Here is a 19,779-nt window from a genome sequence, read left to right as displayed (position 1 = left end):
TTGTGTTTGGGTAATATACTTGTGTATATCTTTTTGAACCTGGGGAAAGGTTCATGTTCCTTAAGTGACATTTTAATTCTGCTTCCAAAATACAGTTGTAAAATAAAAACATGCATAAAATCAAAAAGGAGCTTCCCGGGTGGTGCTAGTGATAAAGAACCCGCTTGCCAGTGCAGGAGACATAAGAGACTCAGATTCAATCCCTGGGTCTGGAAGATCCCCTGGAGAAGGGCATGGCAACCCACTCCAGTATCCTTGTCTGGAGAATCCCATGGACAGAGGAGCCCAGAGGGCTTCTCTCCAGAGGGTTGCAGAGTTGGACATAACTGAAGTGATTTAGCACCCAAAATCTAAAAGAGAACCCATAAAGTATATTGTCAGTCTCTTCAAAGTCTTTTCTCACATCAGAAGTCTTTTGAAGGATTTAAATCTGAGATTTTAGGTTTTAAAAACTTTGGTTTTAAAAATATAATGTGGGAATTCCATGGGGTCCAGTGGTTAGAATTTCACACTTTCACTGCCGAAGGCTCAAGTGTGATTCCTGGTCGGGGAACTAAGATTCCACAAGCTGTGCAGTGCAGCAAAAAAAAATAAAAAACGTTATTAAATTGAAGCATATTTCAGTAGAATTTACATTATCAGAAATCATCACCTATAGTTTGAGAGTGTGGCAGGCAGGCAGCAAGAATTAACTTCCCCATTCAAATAGCTAGGTATTTTCGCAATACTCTGGCTGTATTATCAAAGTAGCATCACCAGGTGCCTACATTGCCTGAGAATAACTCAGACACCACTAGCAGTCTCAGTCATAAGGGGGTGATACAGAAAATAAGTGGCTGGAATATGAAGCTGTTTTTCTTTAGCAGCTGTTCAGAACTACGTCAGGGGATCATTTTAACCCCACTAAGTTGCTGTCTAATAATTGAGACCAAGACTTTTGCAGAACAGTCAGGCATTCTGACATTATCAAAATGAACCATCATATCCGGACCTGGTCCAGACTACAAAGTCAGAGTTACATTTGTCTCTCTTACTTACCTGATGAGTGCCTAGATAGGTTTATCTCACTGACACAAGAAAATAAAATACTTACTGTAGGCAAGAGCTCCTAGTTTCCAGATGAAATTGTTTGTTATGCAGATGATAATGTGATGCTTCTTGACTTCCCCATCTCCCTTCTGAACCTTTTCTAAGCCACTACTCTGTTCCATCCTCTGGGAGACCATCAGCATCTGTCATCAGATGTGATTATGAGGAGAATGGCTCATCCAGAACATCAGTGACTGTGGAAGATGTTAATGCTCATTTCTCAAAGAGTATTCACTTCTATATAATGACAAAATTTTCTCTCCTAGGTTATTTTAAATACGGTGATCCCCAACTGTGATGTCATTTTAGAATCCTAGAATGCTATATAACTTATGAGAAATTGCTAGGTAAATTCAGTCTATCTGAAAGAGAAGCATTTAGATCCTTACATAACAATGGAAGCTAAAGCTACCAACCTTCATGGTGCATCCCAGTTTACTTCTTAACTAAGCCGCAGTGACTCCTAGAGAATTCTGGCTCTGTTGAGAAGGGCCCTGAGCACTTCTTAGGAAACAGAAGTGTAAGCTTCTTGTGTTCTCTTTTGAGTTTACTGAAGAGACTATGAATTATTTCCCTTCTTGAGCATGAATGTCTGTTGAGATTCATTATTTTGCCCAAGACAAACACTAACATTTGTTGTTTAGTCGCTAAGTCGTGTCTGAGTCTTTTGTGACCCCGTGGACTGTAGCCTACCAGGCTCCTCTGTCCATGGGATTTCCAGGAAAGCAATACTGGAGTGGGTTGCTATTCCCTTTTCCAGGGGATCTTCCTGACCCAGGGATCAAACCCATGTCTCCTGCAAAGGCAGGCAGATTCCATACCACTGAGCCACCAGGGAAACCCAATACTAACTTCAGGTTTTACATAAGTTGCCCACATGTCCATCAACAGACTGGATGAATGGTGTACAACGAAGAAAAATAATGTACTACCACTGCAGACAACATCATGGAGAGTGCATACTGAATGAAGTATATATATTTATATAAAATTCAGAAAAACAGCCAAAGCTATGGCACTTCTATGGTGAAAAACTAAAGTAGTGGTTACCTTTGGTGGGAATATCAATTAAGGAAGCCTTCTCTATATTGATCTGAATGGTGGTTGCCTTGGTGTATACACAGATAAAAATTTATTGAGCTAAACATATAAGATTTATGTACTTTATGTATGTAAACTATACCTCAACCTAAAAATAAATAAAGTATATGTTTAGATTCTTGTCTTTCTAAAAGGGTTTTCCCTTGTCTTTGGTTTAGAAATAGCAGTCCTAGGTGGCATAACTAGATCTTTGAAAACATACCTATTTTTTAGTGCTGATTAAAAATATTCAGATAATTTCAACAACTGGTTGATTTACTTAAAGCTATCAGAAGTTTGTTTCTTTTTATTGCAAATAGTCAGAGAAGGCAATGGCACCCCACTCCAGTACTCTTGCCTGGAAAATCCCATGGATGGAGGAGCCTGGTGGGCTGCAGTCCATGGGGTCGCTAAGAGTTGGATACGACTTTTCACTTTCATGCATTGGAGAAGGAAATGGGAACCCACTCCAGTGTTCTTGCCTGGAGAATCCCAGGGACGGGGGAGCTTAGTGGGCTGCCGTCTATGGGGTTGCACAGAGTGCGACTGAAGTGACTTAGCAGTAGCAGTAGCATTGCAAATAGTATTCCATTGTATACCTATAGCTCCTTTTATCTGTCCATCCGCAGTTGATGGACATTGAGGTTTGTTTGTTTGTTTTTTTTTTTTTAGCTATTCTGAATACTGCTGCTATGAGCATTCTAGTGCAAGTCTTTGAGTAGATACATGTTTTCACTTCTCTTGAATAGACATCTAGGATTGGAATTGCTAGATCATAGGGTAAATTTATGTTTAACTTGTAAAGAAACTGCCAAAGTGTTTTCCAAAGTGTCTGTGCCACCCACAGTGTCTGAGGGTTCCTGTTTCTGTGCCTCCTCTCTGCCGTTTGGTATTGTCTTACCTCTTATCATGGTTATTCTAGCAGATGTGAAATGCTGCCTTGTTGTGGTTTTAATTTGCATTTTCCTAGTGACTAATGATGGTGAGCTTATTTTGTGTGCTTTTTAGCTATTCATATATCTTCTTTGGTAAAATATCTCTTTTTTTGATGGGTCCTCTGTCTCCCTATTATTGAGTTGTAAGAATTTGTTGTATATTCTGTATACAGATCTTTATCAGAGATATGTTTGCAAAATATTTTCACTCCGTTGCTTATCGTTTTGTTTTCTTATTGGTATATTTTGAAACATAAAACTTTTTAAATTTTTTATTCCTTTTTTGAAGTATAGTTGATTTACAGTGTTTCTGGTGTACAGCAAAAGTATTTCAGTTATACATATATATTTGTATACATTATTTTTCAGATTCTTTTCCATCATAGGTTATTACAAGATACTTAATATAGTCCCCTGTGCTATACAGTGGGTCCTTATTGGTTATCTATTTTTTATCTAATAGTGCCTATCTGTTTATCCTAAGTTTCAAATTTTTCCCTCCCCCCTTTTCCCTTTGGTAACCATAAGTTTGTTTCTATATCTGTAAGCCTATTTCTGTTTTGCAAATAAGTTCATTTGTATCACTTTTTAGATTCCACATGTAAGTGGTAGCATATGGTACTTGTCTTTCTCTGACTTCACTTAGTGTGATCATCTCTAGGTCCTTTCGTGTTACTGCAGTGGCATTATTTCATTCTTTTCTATAGCTGAGTAATAGTCCATTGTGTGTGTATACCACATCTTTTTTACCCTTTTATCTGAAACACAAAAATTTTGATGACATCAGTTTATCTGATTTTTCTTTTTTGGTGCCTTTTTTTATATCGCTTTAATAGATAGGAAACTGTTTATATCAGGTATCATAACAGTGATTTTTCTTAGTTATTGGGGTTTATTTTAATTTGGATATTGAAAATTATTTACTTACATACTTAAATGTTGTCTCCTATCTTCATTTCTGTCTCCCCTTCCCCATGTTAAAACATAAATGAAAGGATAATATTAGTCTAAATTGTTATTCCTATAAACCTTAATTATTATGTTTTCATCTATCACAATGGTCATCTCATAACACTGGCTTTTCTGGCTAGCAGAGATTTTCCGGTTCTTAAGCTAATCATGCTTCTTCAATAGCTCTGTCCTGGGGTTAGGATTAGAATAGGGTTTATACTGTCAGAGTAACATTTACTGTGTTGAACAAGATACTTCATTAGAGAATTATTTCTTGTCAGTATTGAATGTAATTCAAACTGACCACTAGTAACCTACAAGGCAAATCATAGGTCAGAAGTAGTTTGTATTGGGTTGTTTTCTCTATCTGGAAACCATGGTTTCACGTCCTCACACAGGGAGGAAGGTAAACCACATTTCTCAGGATTTCTCAGTTATTTTCAAATCTTAATAGGTTATACATTGAAAGTGTTTCCAGAATGTAGAAAGACAAAATTACTTTCACCTGCTAACTATTGGATGTGTGTAAATATTTGATAAGATCAGAGTTTCCAGTAGTTTATGTGATTAGATTTCTAAATCTGTTTTTGAAGTAAATTTTCTTAGCTCAGGAGGGTCCTCTCTTCTCATTTTAGCTCTAGAGATACATGTTTTGGACTTCCCCCGTGGCCCAGTGCGTAAACAATCTCCCTGCAAAGCAGGAGATGCAGGTTCGATCCCTGGGTCGGAGATACCCTGGAGGAGGAAATGACAACGCACTCTAGTATTCTTGCCTGAAAAGTCCCATGGAGAGAGGAGCCTGGCAGGCTACAGTCCATAAGGGTCACAAAGAGTCAGACATGACTGGGCAGCTAAGCACACAAAGCGAACACATGTTTTCCTTTACTTTCTAACATGTACATAGACGTGGTTCCCCAAAGTGGGGGAAGATCAGATGCTCAAATTTCCTAGGTGAACAGGAATAATTGAGGATTTCAAATACGAGATGACCTTGAAATAGGGGGAAATGTTAGTATATTATACTTACTAAATTGTTCTAAGCATATGAATGAGATGGGGGTGATGAATGCCAATAATAAAATACTTTTTTTCAAACCCAGCTTTTAAATTTCCCTTCTTGTTTAAACTTTATCTCAGTGTGACTGATGTAATTATTTATTTTAGAGATTTAATGATGAATAATGATATGAAAATACCATTTGCATCACTTAAAAAAAACCTAGGGGATTAATTGTTTGATCGGTGCTTGCTGTGTTATAGACTTCTCGCTTCGGGAAGCAAAACATCCTCTTTAGCGTGAGCTTTATGGCATCTCTGTAAGACCACATCTGTCAGGACCAGGAAATTGTCAAAGAATTTATTTGAAGCTAATGCAGGATTGAACTCTAAAGAATAAAACTGTTATTCGTAAGATTCTTGAATTTGAAAGGAATTGGAAAGGATTTGAGGCTTTTATAACACTTTTATTTGCAGGGAATAGAGTCAGCATGTATAAAATGCTGTGGTGGACTTTCCTAGAGTCGGACGGTTACGACTCTGCACTTTAATGCAGGGGACACAGGTGTAATCCCTGGGAGGGAAACTTAAGATCCCATATTTTTTTAAGTAAAAAATACTTTAAAAACACATGTATGCCTGTGGCGGATTCATTTTGATATTTAGCAAAACTAATACAATTATGTAAAGTTTAAAAATAAAATAAAATTTAAAAAAAAAAACCATAGCCACTTACAGTTTTAAACAGAAGAAGATAGATAAACCGCTTTAAGAATGTCCTTGATGACACAATAAAAAATTTTTTAATGTTTATGGTGATTTTTTTAAAAAAATTTTTTTGGAGATTTTCAACTCACTACAACATAAATTGAAGAAATATAGGTAATAAAAATTTTTGAGTAATCATGTCCTTTTTATTAATTACTAAAGTAGGTCTGATTAAATAAATATATTACTCAATTAGATTTAGCTATATACTTTTAGAAACATAAAGATTCTTAAACAAGTGAAGTCTGAAGTTAATGTACCAATTAAAAGTTTCATATGCCACGTATGAAGATAGTACTATTGATAGTACTATTTAGTGAAAACAAAAACTCTTAACTTGAATAATGAAGTGATAAAAGGTGAGTTTTGACAGTCTAGCATTAAGGCTTGGGTTTTTCCTGGAGCAACTCGGTTTTCTGAATATAAATTTCGATATTTATGCAACTTTAAATTAAAATTCTAAAATAGGAAAAAATAAAAACTGTCTTTTATTGTTTTCAAAATGTAAATCGCTATTAACATTTATTTTTAAACCTGTTGTGTTGGAAGGAGGTAGAGAACTCTTGTGGATTTGTGGTTGCATGGCAGAAATTATCAGAGTAGGCTGTCTGTGATCATCCTTGATGTCTTAAAATGAGATTGGCAATGAATTGGAGGGATATGGGAAGCAGGAGATGTTCACTTACAACAGCTGTCCTCAGTGCTTTGTGTGAAAATAAAAGAGTATCATGGAAACATCCAACAACAGAAGTCAGTTAAAATATAAACTCTCACCATCAACTTCTTAATGTTTGGAGCTGCACATTTTCCTAAGGAAAGGATCTTAAAAATCAGGTAAATGCCAAATGGGAATCTGGGGAATTTAAATGAATCCAGTCAGAAACTGGTGGCTCAGATGGTAGAGAATCCGCCTGCAACACAGGAGACCAGGGTTCAATCCCTGGGTTGGGAAGACCCCCTAGAGAAAAGAATGGTTACCCATTCCAGTATTCATGCCTGGAGAATTCCGTGGAGAGAGGAGTCTGGCAGGCTGCAGTTCATGGGGTCGCAGAGTCGGACACAACTGAGTGACTAACACTTTCGTTTTCAATCAGAAACTGTAATAAAGATTTTTACCCAAAAAAAAAAGAAAAAAAAAACAGAAACAGGCTTTTCCACAGTCAGAATGTTGGCTTTATGAATCAGTGGTGTTGGGACAGCAGAGTGGCCTCTTGCCAGGCTGTAGCAAACATAAAGTATCATTCCAGGCTCCTGCTCGGGTCAGCCAGAACGGCAGTTATGCTACTAAAATGTGTTTGTGTAAGTGGCAACTGATATAAGAAGAAACGATTTAAACTGATTCCAAACTCTATAACAGAGAGTTGCCTCTGGAATGTCTTGTACCAAATGTTGTCTGCTGGATTTTTTTCCTGCCCACTTGTGTATTAAATTCAAGAAGTTTGTCAGTTAATTGTTCTGTCAGTGAGTCAGCTGTTCCAATCTGATGAAATCCCAGGAAAATATATGCTCCCTTTTCCACTTCCCTCTTCCTTCTCTGAAAATAAGGCCTTCCTTTTAGTGACATAGATTTTTATGGGCTTACTTTTTAAAAGCATTTTCTCTTTACATAAAATTTTTTATTGTTAATTTGTTTTTCTTCTTTTGTCAATTCACTTCAGCTAATCTAATTATCTTTTTTTTTTTAAACATCAACATATATACACTACGATGTATAATATAGATAGCTAATGGAAGCTGCTGTATGACACAGGGAGCTCAGCTCCGTGCCCTCTGACAACCTGGAGGGATGGGGGGTGGGAGGAGGGGGTTTGAGGGAGGCTCAAGAGGGAGGGAACATGTATACTTATAGCTGATTCACACTGTTATACAGCAGAAACCAACACAATATTGTAAAGCAATTATCCCTCCAGTTAAAAACAAAAACAAAAACCTAATTATCTTATATTTGTATCTGTATATGTTCATTACATATTATAGTACTAATTTAATTTGACAAAAGTATCTCGAAAGAAATCACCAGGACAATTTCACAGTAAAAGTGGCTCTATGAAGTGGGCATATGTATGTCCCCATAGATCTATCACCAGTGTTCATGTAGAATGATGATGTGCAAGGTACCGTTGCTGCCAGCCTCCTTCATCCTTAGCTTTCAGATAACCTAGGGAGACAAAGCTGAATTTGTTATTCATTGATTGTTTAAGTATAGCCAAAATGCAAATGTGTCTGTTAAACACAATCATTTAGTCATTAGACTAGCACTTATATATGCCAGGCACTCTTCAAAGCACTTGAAAATTATCAATAAACAAAACAAAGATTCTCACCTTCATGGAACTTGCATTCTCACCAGGGAAAGTAAAATAAACATAAATAAGTAATTTATATAGTACAATAGAAAGTGATATGTGTTCTAGAAAAAAGGAAAAGGTCAGCAGTTCCTGAAGGAAGATAGTATGAACATCATTGGAGCCAAGCATGTTAGCACAGTGATGTCTGCTCAACATTAAGCAGAGCGGTGAGGGAGGTAAGGACAGAGCCAGACAGATCTCTAAATCCGAGTAGGACTAGCCTGGAACTTAATTCTGTATGGAGCATTATTGCAGGGCTCTGAATTTAGGAATGGAGTTATCGAAGATGAATCAGACATTGCCTTCTTATCCTCAGGAACTCACTGTAATCTAGGAAGAGAAGACAGACATGTAAACAATAAGCTGAATAACACAAGTTCTAATTAGCCATATATGTATGTGATTGCTGAAAGGGAGAAGCAGTTAATTCTGACTAAGGCAGCTATCAAGGAAACAGAAAAAGGGTAGCCTGAGCAAGTTCTGACAATAAGTGAAATATTTGACAATGTGTGACAGAGACTTTTTCTCAGAAAGTGGCTTGCAAATGGAAAAGATTACTGTGCTGTGACTGTGCTGAAGAATGCAGCTCTGTACAGTTAGTGAAACAAGGGCCACAGCACATAGTCTCCTGGCTGATCGTCCCAATATTTGTCTCACATGCCTCTAAATACTGTATTTGAAGGACAAGAATTTTGAAGATGATTTAGCAGAAAGAAACAAAGTAAGACTAAGGAGAATAGTAAGGAAAAAAGACAGTAAAGAAATTATTTGGGATTATTTGATCAAATAGTGATGGATTCAGAGGCCAGCAAAAAAAAAAAAAAAGATACTAATTGCTAAAATAAGAAAAGCATTGAATGTTTTAATAGACTTCAGTCAGTTTACTTTCAGTCGCTCAGCCATGTCCGATTCTTGCAACCCTATGGACTGCAGCATGCCAGGCCTCCCTGTCCGTCACCAACTCCAAGTTTATTCAGTCCATTGAGTCGGTGATGCCATCCAACCATCTCATCCTCTGTCGTCACCTTCTCCTCCTGCCTTCAATCTTTCCCAGCATCAGAGTCTTTTCAAATGAGTTAGCTGTTCAGATCAGGTAGCCAAAGTATTGGAGTTTCAGCTTCAACATCAGTCCTTCCAATGAATATTCAAGAACTGATTTCCTTAATAGACTTGGGTAACCATAACTCAGTTGCAGTCCAGATTAAAACAATAGTTTCCCATTGGTTTCAGGATCTCGGCCCTGGATCAGGACTTCAGAGCTATTGTGCTTAATATTGAATATCTCTGCTTTTCCTTAGTTCAGTTTGCCTGTGAGTATTTGGACTTGTAAAGGAATGAACTGTTATTCAGCTCAGTGATTACAGTATTTTTTCTTTTTCTTCTAATGTCTTGTGTCTGAATTGAGAAATGTGCTCAATATGTTTTACTACTTTTTTTGTTTTGTGAAAAAAAAGCAATAGAACAACTGATATTTATTTTCTAGGAATTACTGAGGTAAAGCATAGTTTAATAAAACTTAAGTTCACACTAACATTTATATTTTACAAAAGCTGCCAATAACTCATCAGTGAATTTAAGAAATTGAACATGTAGAACGAAAGCTATGCCAAAAGATTTTCTAATACAAAGTAATTAAAATGGATTATGTAACTGTTACTTAGTTTAAATCTATACTCCCTGTATAGATCTCCTGTAATTTAAAAGATTCATGAATAGATATAATGTATAAAAAGAAGAGATTTTATGTTTTTAACAAAACTTTTTGCTATACTCCATGTTACGTGTTTCTATTATCATTCTGCCTACTATCAATGAAATACACATTCTTTTTTTATTAAAACATGTCAAATCATTTTAGTGTGCTAGCACCCCAGTTGGGGTAGTGTCATTGTGCCTGGCATTTTTAAATAAGAGATTAGATAGTTATCTGTTCTGGATAGTTTGATTTTCAGAATGCATAAATCAAGATTATTTTTTATTCTTCTGATATCCTCTTCCCCCCTCTGGTATGTAATGTGGTATTTGTCTTCCCTTTCTTGATTCGAGTTCCTTGGACTAAGTTTCAGAGACTTTTATTTCTTTTTAAAAACTATATGTGTAATTCAGATAAATTCCTTTTGTCTGAGTTTCCAGTAGATCCAGGTAAATAAAACAGTTGCAGTAATAGAAGAGTGAAGGGGACACGTCTCTTGCACTTGTTTTTGCATTCTTTTCTCTCTTCCTCTCCCTCTCTTCGATTTTCTCCATTTTTCTTTTTTCAGCTCATGAAACACTTTGTAGCTCTCTGTGTGCCACTTTCCATAACCCACTTTCTTGTTGTTTGCGTCCTACCTTGTTTGGGGATGTGGACAGTGCTTCATTGGGACTCAGCAGTCAAGAGGGATCTCAGTGTGCTTCCGCTCCCCCACTCTCTATAAAACAGTCACAGAGGCGGACCGGCAACAAAGCCGGTGAGAACAAAGCCTGGCGCATAGAAGGCCCTCAGTAAATCACCGTCGTGGAGTTACTGAACTATCCCCCAGCGCACCCTACATAGTTGGCAACAGACTGAATGAACAGTTATTTAAAACATACATTTTTTACAATTTTATTTATTTAGGCTGTGCGGGGTTCGCTGCAGCGTGGGCTGTGCTGAGCAGGGGCTTCTCTCGCTGCTCGGCGCTAACGCTGGGGCACACGGGCTTCAGTAGTTGCGGCTTCCAGGCTCTAGGGCACAGGCTCAATAGTTGTGGTGCACGGGCTCGTTGCTCCATGGCATGGGGGTCTTCCCAGACCAGGGAGTAAACCCGTGTCCCCTGCATTGGCAGGCAAATTCTTAACCACTGGACCACCAGGGAAGTCCTAAACAACCATTTTCTGACTGAAGTTTGGTGTTTTGTTTTGTTTTGTTTTTTTAAAAAAAAAAAAAACTTGTTTGTCTTCAGCACTTCCTGATTCTTGATTTCTTCACTTTTCTCTTCACTTTTCTCTTCGTTATGAGTGGACCCAACAACTCTAAGTGTATAGCAGTGGCATTACATTCCCACTCTCTTCTACCATTTTCTCTCTTTTGTGGCTAGGTTAGGGGTTAAAAGATTTACAGATGCAATGGGAAGCCATTATTACTTGATTATCTTCAGAGAGCAACAACATGTTTTTTGGAATTCATGGACATTGGCAGTTCCCTAAATGCTAACATTTCCATAACATCGTTACGGGGGGGGGTGGCGGGGAACCTGAATGAACTTTTTTGGCCAGCCCAGTATGTCCAGGTCTCTGCTCATCGTCCCGGGTGTCCACCTTTCCATTATATACATACATATACACACATGTAAACATTGTTTTCATATTTCATTCTTTACCATGAAGGGAAAATGTTGAAGATAGAGTTTCGTGATTCTTTTACAACTTAATATAATCTGGAACAGATCTCTTCACTGATGGTGTTTACACAAATGGGTTTGTGACCCAAAAGAAGCAAACACTAATCATCTGTGCTGTCAGGTAATGTGTTTACCAGCCCGTTGGAAGTATTCTCCATAAACTCAGGCATTTGATAGTGAAGAAGGAGCTGCAGACAACTCTTAACATGTTTCTCTGGCCCGTATTTCAGACATTGATGAGGACTTTGAGTTGAGCAAATTCTCGGTAAAGTGTCTGCTCTCATTCCAAAGTTTGGAGATACAGACTAACTGAAAGTTTTCTAAACTTCTGTCTTCTGACCAAGCTCTTCTGTCTTATCAGCCACAAGCTCTGCCCACTTGGAGGACCTCGCTTACCTGGATGAACAGAGACATACCCCTTTGAGAACTTCTCTTCGAATGCCAAGACAGAGCATGGCCGGTGCTCGCACGCAACAGGATTTAAGAGGTTAGAACCACAGAAGGGCATTGCATGGGGATACCCAGGGGAAAATGGAAATGGGTGGTAGGCAAAAAGTTCCTTTAGTTCCAATTTTCACACTTATGTAAGCCTCCCTTAAGATGTGAGCATGTCACCAGTTCACTCTGCTGTCTCTAGAGAGAAAGATGAACATAAATATGTTGTAATCATCATAGAAAGGCAGTGGGATTACCAACAGTTGGAAGCACTGATTCCTTGAAATTCTGAAAGAAAGCAAGTGGAAAGGGCTGGTGTTGATGGGGAAAGTCTTTTAAGGTCTTGGATCTTAGAAGTAATTATTGATCAATTTCAGCCCTCACCCTATTTCAGGTGAATTTGATGCTGTTATGTGTTTCATTAAAGAATGCATCTCATTTACAGTCTAGTGGCCATTTCTAGTTAAATAAAATACTTTGATTTTCTTAGAATTTTAGTGCCTCTAGTCCTGTTCTGGCAGCATGTAAACAACTTATCCTTTCCCACTCAGATCCCTTCTTTACGCTCTTTGTGCTTCTACAGTCAGGCACCTGAGCTTTTTGAAGACTTTCATTTCGTTAAAACCACAGTCTAGTTGAGAAGCCTGTTATTGGTATCTCTGCTTGTGCCTCTTGTTTGCACAAATGAACCAATCTGTGATAGCCTTTAACAAACGGTCTCGCTTTTTCTCATATCTAGTAATCCATAGCTCTGCTACATCAGGTGCAGCTTATTTTATCTTTAGACTGTCTTCATCTTTGCTCTGTTCTCCTCACCCCATCCCATGCTTTGCTACCATATGCATAGTTCACACAAGAAGGGACTCAAAAAACACATGCCTGCTGTCCATTCTGGAAGTCATTATGCTGATGGTTTTTCATTGATGGCTAGGCAACTATGAGCATGAAGTAATTGGTTGTGTTGCTACAGTTACCATACCTGTCATCAACAATGGTGAGTTGATACCCTCATTCATGGTTTTAGTTCCCAATCTTGTCCATCCTGCTTTTCATCATTTCTTCAGTTAGCCACATACTAGTTGCTTATCCCAGAAAGTGGAATTACGTCAAGTACTATTTTGATGCTGGTAGATTATGTCCAAAGCCTGAATAAATTTAATCAAAGAGCAAATAAATTATTTGTGCCAAGGCCAAAATGCATGGCTATAATAAAGAAGATTGGCTACAAATGTTAATCTTATCTAGACCTTCAGATTTGATTGAAAATCTGCCACATTAGCATAACCTTACATTACATTCTGAAAAACATACTGATATTGTTGATAATATTTTCTCTTTTGCTAGTCATTAAATAATGGGTTTGACACTACATCAAAAACAAAATTAATGACGTGTATTTTTTGTATAATGCAGCTGTGTATTTTTTGGTAGTGTACTTTAAAATTTTTTTCTAATTGGAGGATAATTGCTTCACAATGTTGTATTAGTTTCTGCTGTAAAACAAAGTGCATCAGCTGTGTACATACACATATATGCCCTCCCTCTAGAGCCTCCCTACTACCTTCCCCACCCCACCCCCATCCCACTCCTCTAGGTCATCAAGAGCGCTGAGCTGAGTTCTCCGTGCTGCACAGCAGTTTCCCGCCAGCTGTCTGTTTTACAGATGGTTCAGCTGTGTGTTTTTGAGACCTCTTCATGTTGGGCTCCACTGATACTTGATGGCACATGTCTGCTTTTAGTATCTAAAGATTTAGTAAGATCTTTGACAAATACACTCTGGTGAGTTTGATGTTTACACATAGATGTCAGCTGTGTAAAGAATACAACAAAAATCTTTTCCATTTCACTGAGCTTCAGCCTAAAGTGCATCCAAAGATTTTTTCCAAAACGTACCTAAATCTTTAGGAAGCTCTCCACCTGAATAATGCATTCCTCACAAAACTAATATCCTGTCCCTTGCAGATAGGGTTTCAACTTACTGTTTACATTCATACTTAAAGATGGAGTTTGTCCATTGTAGGGAAAGAGCAAATCAGCCAAGATGGCGTGGTCAGTCTCCCTCGCCCCACACCCTCTCGCTCTCGCCCCACATTTTGTGAATAATGATATGTAACAGCTAAGATCACTTATAGCACTGCACACGCACATCACAAGGTACTCGCTTGACCACAGGCCACGTATGTTCTGTAAGCAAATATAAGCTCCACCTGAAAAAGTCTTTGTGGCTGCATTATGGTGGTGAGGCTGCGTTAAGGCTGTGTCCACTGGGTCAACCACAAGAGGAGAGAATACAGCATTGTCTGCCGCTGCAGCTGCCGTGCCACTCAGGAGAGAATAAACGTGTTTGCAGTTCCTAGGACTCCTTGAGTTTTCTTCCAGCTTCCCTGCTCCCACCTTGCCTACCCTGGGCTCAGTGAACAGTGTGCACAGGGAGATACAGTGAGATACTTGGTGTAGTTGACAGGATCAGCGAGACATCCATTGATGAAGATGCTGCGATATTATGATATTAGTGTTTCAGTTCCTTAAAGTTGTCTTTTCTTTCGCGTTTTAGCAGTCAAAGGTTGGAACATGCCATCCAGATGAGTGCATTAATCCATGAGATGAGTGTTTACTAAGAAGTATTTTGTCTTCTAAAATTAGTTTGTTAATTTAGAACTTTGAGGCCCTAGACAATAACCTTCCCTCAAAAACATGTTATCTTGATTACTGTTTACAAATGAACTCTGTAGCTTAGACATCGACAAGAAAGGAAAGCAAATGAGGACAGACTTCCTTGTGTTTCTGTAGACCTGTTTGGCAAGCCTTTATAACTTGTGATTGTTATATCGAAAACATTACATTTTATTATAGATATAGAATCATTGTTTTCCTGGCATAATTTTAAAAAAACATGTCACGTCACATTTTCTAATTTTATTTAAAGGAACATACAAATTGCAGTTGTATTTCAGTTTTATATCTTTCCCTAACTCTGGTTATGATTGAAGTAAAGGAGCTTTACCCCCAAAAAGTAATAAAGTGATTAAAGACCTTTTTTAGTGTACATTAAGATATATGTTTCTGCATTAGAGATATATCTTTCTATATTTTAAAGTATAACTCAAACAAGTCCTGTTAGATAGTTTTTCAATCCCAGTTCTGGTTTTAAATGAACCTGAATCTTCACAGAAGGTAGTTAATGGTCATGTACAATGTAGTATATCCAGTAGGTATTAAAATTATGGACAGATTTCAAGTATAGAGATTATCTGAAATAAAATCCCTTGAATACATGAAGAGGTGGCAAGCATTGGACACGTCATACAGGGGTCCCATACTAGTTTGTTTAGAGCAGTGATTCTCAAACTTTTTGGTCCCAGGAACTCTTTACACACTTAAATTATTGAGGACCCTACAAAGTTTGTGTTATGCCAGTTATACAAATTGATATTTGCCACATTAGAAATTAAAACTGAGAAATTGTTAAAATACTTGCTCTTTTTTTTTTAAATAGACCCATTGTGTATTAACATCATGTAAGCACTGAAAAATTCCACCCTACCCTTGTGAGAGAATGAGAGTGGAAAAAGGCAAATAACCTCTTAGTATTATGAAAATAGTGTTGCCTTTGTAGACCCCTAAAAGCGTCTTAAGAAGCCCCAGGGGTTCCAAGATCACACTTTAAGAAAAACGAATTTAGAGGATACCATTGTAATTGACAATTAGTTTTATGCCTTTAAGGATCACACAGTCTGTTTGCAGAAATCTGAAAAAGTGTAGTTTGAGAGTTGGTTAGAAGTTATTCATGGACATGGCTTAATAGTATAGGCATAGTTCATTTAGCAGTTACCTTAATAATAACTGCAGTTGTTTGACCATAATAATAGTCTTTTGACTGCTTGAAGCAAAAGTTGCTGGGATAATCCAGGAGCTACAGTTTGGATCTTCAAGTTGGGCATTAGTATTAACATTTGCTTCATTAGTTAAAAAAAAAAAAAAACACCTTTTTTTTTTTTTTCTTCACTTCTCAAGACAGCTGTTTTGAACAACTGTTCTAGCAAAATTTGTTTCCAGAGACCCAGCCCAACAATGAGAAGGAGGTCACATGAGTGCACTGGTCAGAGTCTTAGTTCAGCAAGTTAGTAGTTTCCTAGCTGGCAACCATCCAAGAGCTTGAACTCTAATGACAAAAGGGTTATAGTAGATTGTGTCCTAGTGCAGAGGATACAGCTGACCAACCTACTGCAGGTGCCTTTCGGGTCCCAAAGCCGGAATGTCCTTGACAGATACTAATTTGAAACCTTCAAGTGTTTAACTCAAGTCTTAAAAATTGTTTTGAGGGTCCACTTTTAATTTAATCACACTGTGTAAATGAGTTTCATGCTAGACCTGAAACTTCTCACTCTTTCTGACCATCCTAATGGAATCTCTTTTTACCCAGAAAAAGACGGAAACTAAGTTTGCTGTCCAGTAAAAGGAAAGAAGAGGGTGTTGGTTTTTATGGATAAATGTTGTAAATCGTATGACGGAATATATAAATGGAACCAGGGGCGTTAAAATACGCAGAGCATACCATAGCATAATGACTTTGAATAGTGGTAGCTACTTGGGGTAAATTAATAACAGATTATTAATGATAAGATGCTGGAAACTGCCTGATATGAAATCACACTGTTGTGCTTAAAGAGATTATATGTTCCTTATTAAAATTTCATTTCTCGATATGTGTTGGTTTCCTTAGGACTTTTACTAAATCCCATTACATAAATAGCCATTCACAGGCATTAGATTTAGGTAATAGCAGCTTTAATAGATACTAGGTTGGCGGGCGTATATGCAAATGATAGTCTTGACTCACTGGCAGAACTGATGTGAAACTGACCCTGCCACAGTTAACTTGGCTTTGTCAAAGCAAAGAATTGAATTTTTATTAAATAAAATCAGTGCTTCATGCCATTTGTGAGTCCCTTCCTTTTCCAAAACAATGACTCCTTTCTAAAGATGACTAAGATGTATGTCATGAAGCTAATGAGCTTGCATTAAACCACTGAGTCACACATCCCTGAGGTTGCTTAGTCATCTTCATCATTGCCTGGCTTGCTCTCACATTTACAAGGGGATATTTCCATCAGTCTTTTCTGTCTCACTGTTCATTGTTTTATTTTTACAAGATTAAATTTATTTCTTTTTAGGTAAATTGAAAATCCAGAAATAAAGTTGCATGCGCATAACTGCCTATATATAAATATTGGAGTAGGTTGTAGGTTTTGGTTTATGAGGTGATACTCTCACCCCTAGTCAGCTCTTTTGCATAGTACCCTAAAATTTGAAAATGCAGTGCTCAAACTGGATATCTTTGAATGTCTGCTAGAAAAGGATTTATACATTTTGGAGTAGTCAAACTGTAATTTTTTAAAACAAATCACTACTTGTTAAAGTAGCTAGAGACAGGCCCACAGGTCTGGTTTTTATGTAAACCAGCTTTAGTTGGTAAGTTTTATCTTAAAATTTGAAAGCATGAACAGTGGCTAATATACACCAAAGTTCCCCCAGAAAGACCTGAAAAGAAAGAATTAACCTTTGAGAGAGAGAAGAGTCTATAAGCCATTTAATCTTCTAACAGGCATGGATCAACCTCTTGCATTAAATAACACAACTCTTAAAGAAAGGCTGTGGAGTAACATGAAAGAAATTCTAATCATGATAATTAATTCTGCAGGAATAAATCACTGAAAATATTTTTAAATGCCTTAAGTGCAATAAAGAAAAATAAATAACCATTAAGCCGTTTTTATGTTTTGATCTAAATTAGATTTAAAGGATGGCTTCCCAGTTAATCTTTCTATTTATTTTCTCCAAAAGTGACTAAATCTTATTAAGGTTACCATAATGCCAGGAAATTTATTTAGGTAACACTTTATAAAACATTTTTGATTCAGTAAAATGATCTTAAGCGTTCCAACCTTGCAGTATGTAATAAAATATTTTTTATGGAATAACTTCCCCAGATAGTAATAAAATATAGCACTGGAGAATTTCCTTTGTAGGTCATAGCTATTTCATCACTGAGTGTTCAGTCTAAAAATGTTTAATCTTAAATTTCAAGTAGTTAGTCAGTTCTTATTCTCCAGTAAATATCTTACCTTCAAGACCAACAATCTAATAACAAAAAACATACTTTTTATCAGATGTTTCACATTTTAAAATCTTTACTGTTTTTATATTTTTCCTACATCTTGAGGTATTAAATGTGAGGAAACATGTAAAAAGTGGCAACATTAGGGAGAGTTGGATTTTCCCTATTTCTTTAACTGTTTTTCAAAGATCATTGTTCCCTTCCTGAAAATTCCACTCAGTAATGACTCCAAAGTTTTTATCAACAAATGTTCTTCTCTAAGACCAATGTCTGAAAGCTGAAATTTAATATTCAAGTTATTTAAACACTCAAAGTATTATTTCCCAGAGTAAAGTAAGCCTTTTACCTTTTTTATCCTCACAGTAATAGAATACAATAGACTTCCCAAAACACTAAGACAAATGCTGAGAATAGGAAACTTTTAAATAGATAACAAATGATAGCTTACATTTATTGGGGTTCTTATTCTTTACAGGCACAGCGCTAAGAGTTTTAAACATGTTATTTAATCCTCATAACTCTTTGATGCAAGTGGTAGTCGTAAGGGAATTGGGACTTAAGGAGGTTTATAACTTGCTTAGAGTTACAAAGTCTAGTCATTGCCAGTGCGAGGATTCATTTCATATCTGGTAGACTCTGGAGCCTGTGCTCTTAATCACAATGCTATCTTATATCAGAGACAATATAATATAAAAATCTTTACTATAATAATAGCAATACAATAGCTTATTGTGCTTAGTTCAGTACACTGGGGTGTTAGGAATGGGAAACAGTTCCGTATAAACACTAATTGCCAGATGGTGGTTGCCAAGGCCTGCAGGGAATGGAAAATGGGCAGTTGCTGTTCAGTGGGCATGAGAAGTTTGAGTCACAGAAGATAAAAAGTTTCTAGGAATCTGCTGTACAACATTGTGCTTATTGTTAATCATCTCATATGATTCAGTTCGGTTCAGTTCAGTCACTCAGTCGTGTCTGACTCTTTGCGACCCCATGAATCGCAGCACGCCAGGCCTCCCTGTCCATCACCAACTCCCAGAGTTCACTCAGACTCACATCCATCGAGTCAGTGATGCCATCCAGCCATCTCATCCTCTGTCATCCCCTTTTCCTCCTGCCCCCAATCCCTCCCAGCATCAGAGTCTTTTCCAATGAGTAAATCTTCGCATGAGGTGGCCAAAGTACTGGAGTTTCAGCTTCAGCATCATTCCCTCCAAAGAAATCCCAGGGCTGATCTTCAGAATGAACTGGTTGGATCTCCTTGCAGTCCAAGGGACTCTCAAGAGTCTTCTCCAACACCACAGTTCAAAAGCATCAATTGGCCATCAAATATCTTTTTTAGTGAAGTGTCTGTTCAGATATCTAGTCTACTTTTGCATTGGGTGGTTTCTTTTCTTACTAGTGACTTTTGAGAGTTTGTTACATAATTTGGATACCAGTCCTTTATCAGATGTGTGCTTCCCTTGTGGCTCAGTGAGTAAAGAATCTGCCTGCGATGCAGGAGACCTGGGTTCCATCCCTGGGTTGAGAAGATCCCCTGGAGAAGGAAATGCCTGGAGAAGGCAACCCACTCCGTATTCTTGCCTGGAGAATCCCATGGACAGAGGAGCCTGGCAGGCTACAGTCCATGGGGTCACAAGAGTCAAACATGACTTAGCAACTAAACCAGGCACCACCACTTTGCAAATATGTTTTTCCAG

The 19,779-nt window shown here is 37.5% G+C and overlaps 1 protein-coding gene across 1 annotated transcript in view; it reads left to right on the top strand.

Annotated features, from left to right (window-relative positions):
* TANC2 (tetratricopeptide repeat, ankyrin repeat and coiled-coil containing 2) overlaps positions 1–19,779 on the top strand; it is a 368,982-nt gene that overhangs the window by 241,597 nt on the left and 107,606 nt on the right. The window contains exon 8 of the mRNA XM_010856460.1: positions 11,891–12,016. Coding sequence (XP_010854762.1) covers positions 11,891–12,016 — 126 coding nt within the window. The remainder of the gene's footprint in view (positions 1–11,890; positions 12,017–19,779) is intronic.

This window comes from Bison bison, unplaced genomic scaffold, assembly GCF_000754665.1.
Source record: "Bison bison bison isolate TAMUID 2011002044 unplaced genomic scaffold, Bison_UMD1.0 scf7180017864371, whole genome shotgun sequence".
Classification (NCBI taxonomy): domain Eukaryota; kingdom Metazoa; phylum Chordata; class Mammalia; order Artiodactyla; family Bovidae; genus Bison; species Bison bison.
This window is presented reverse-complemented; position numbering and strand designations above follow the sequence as displayed.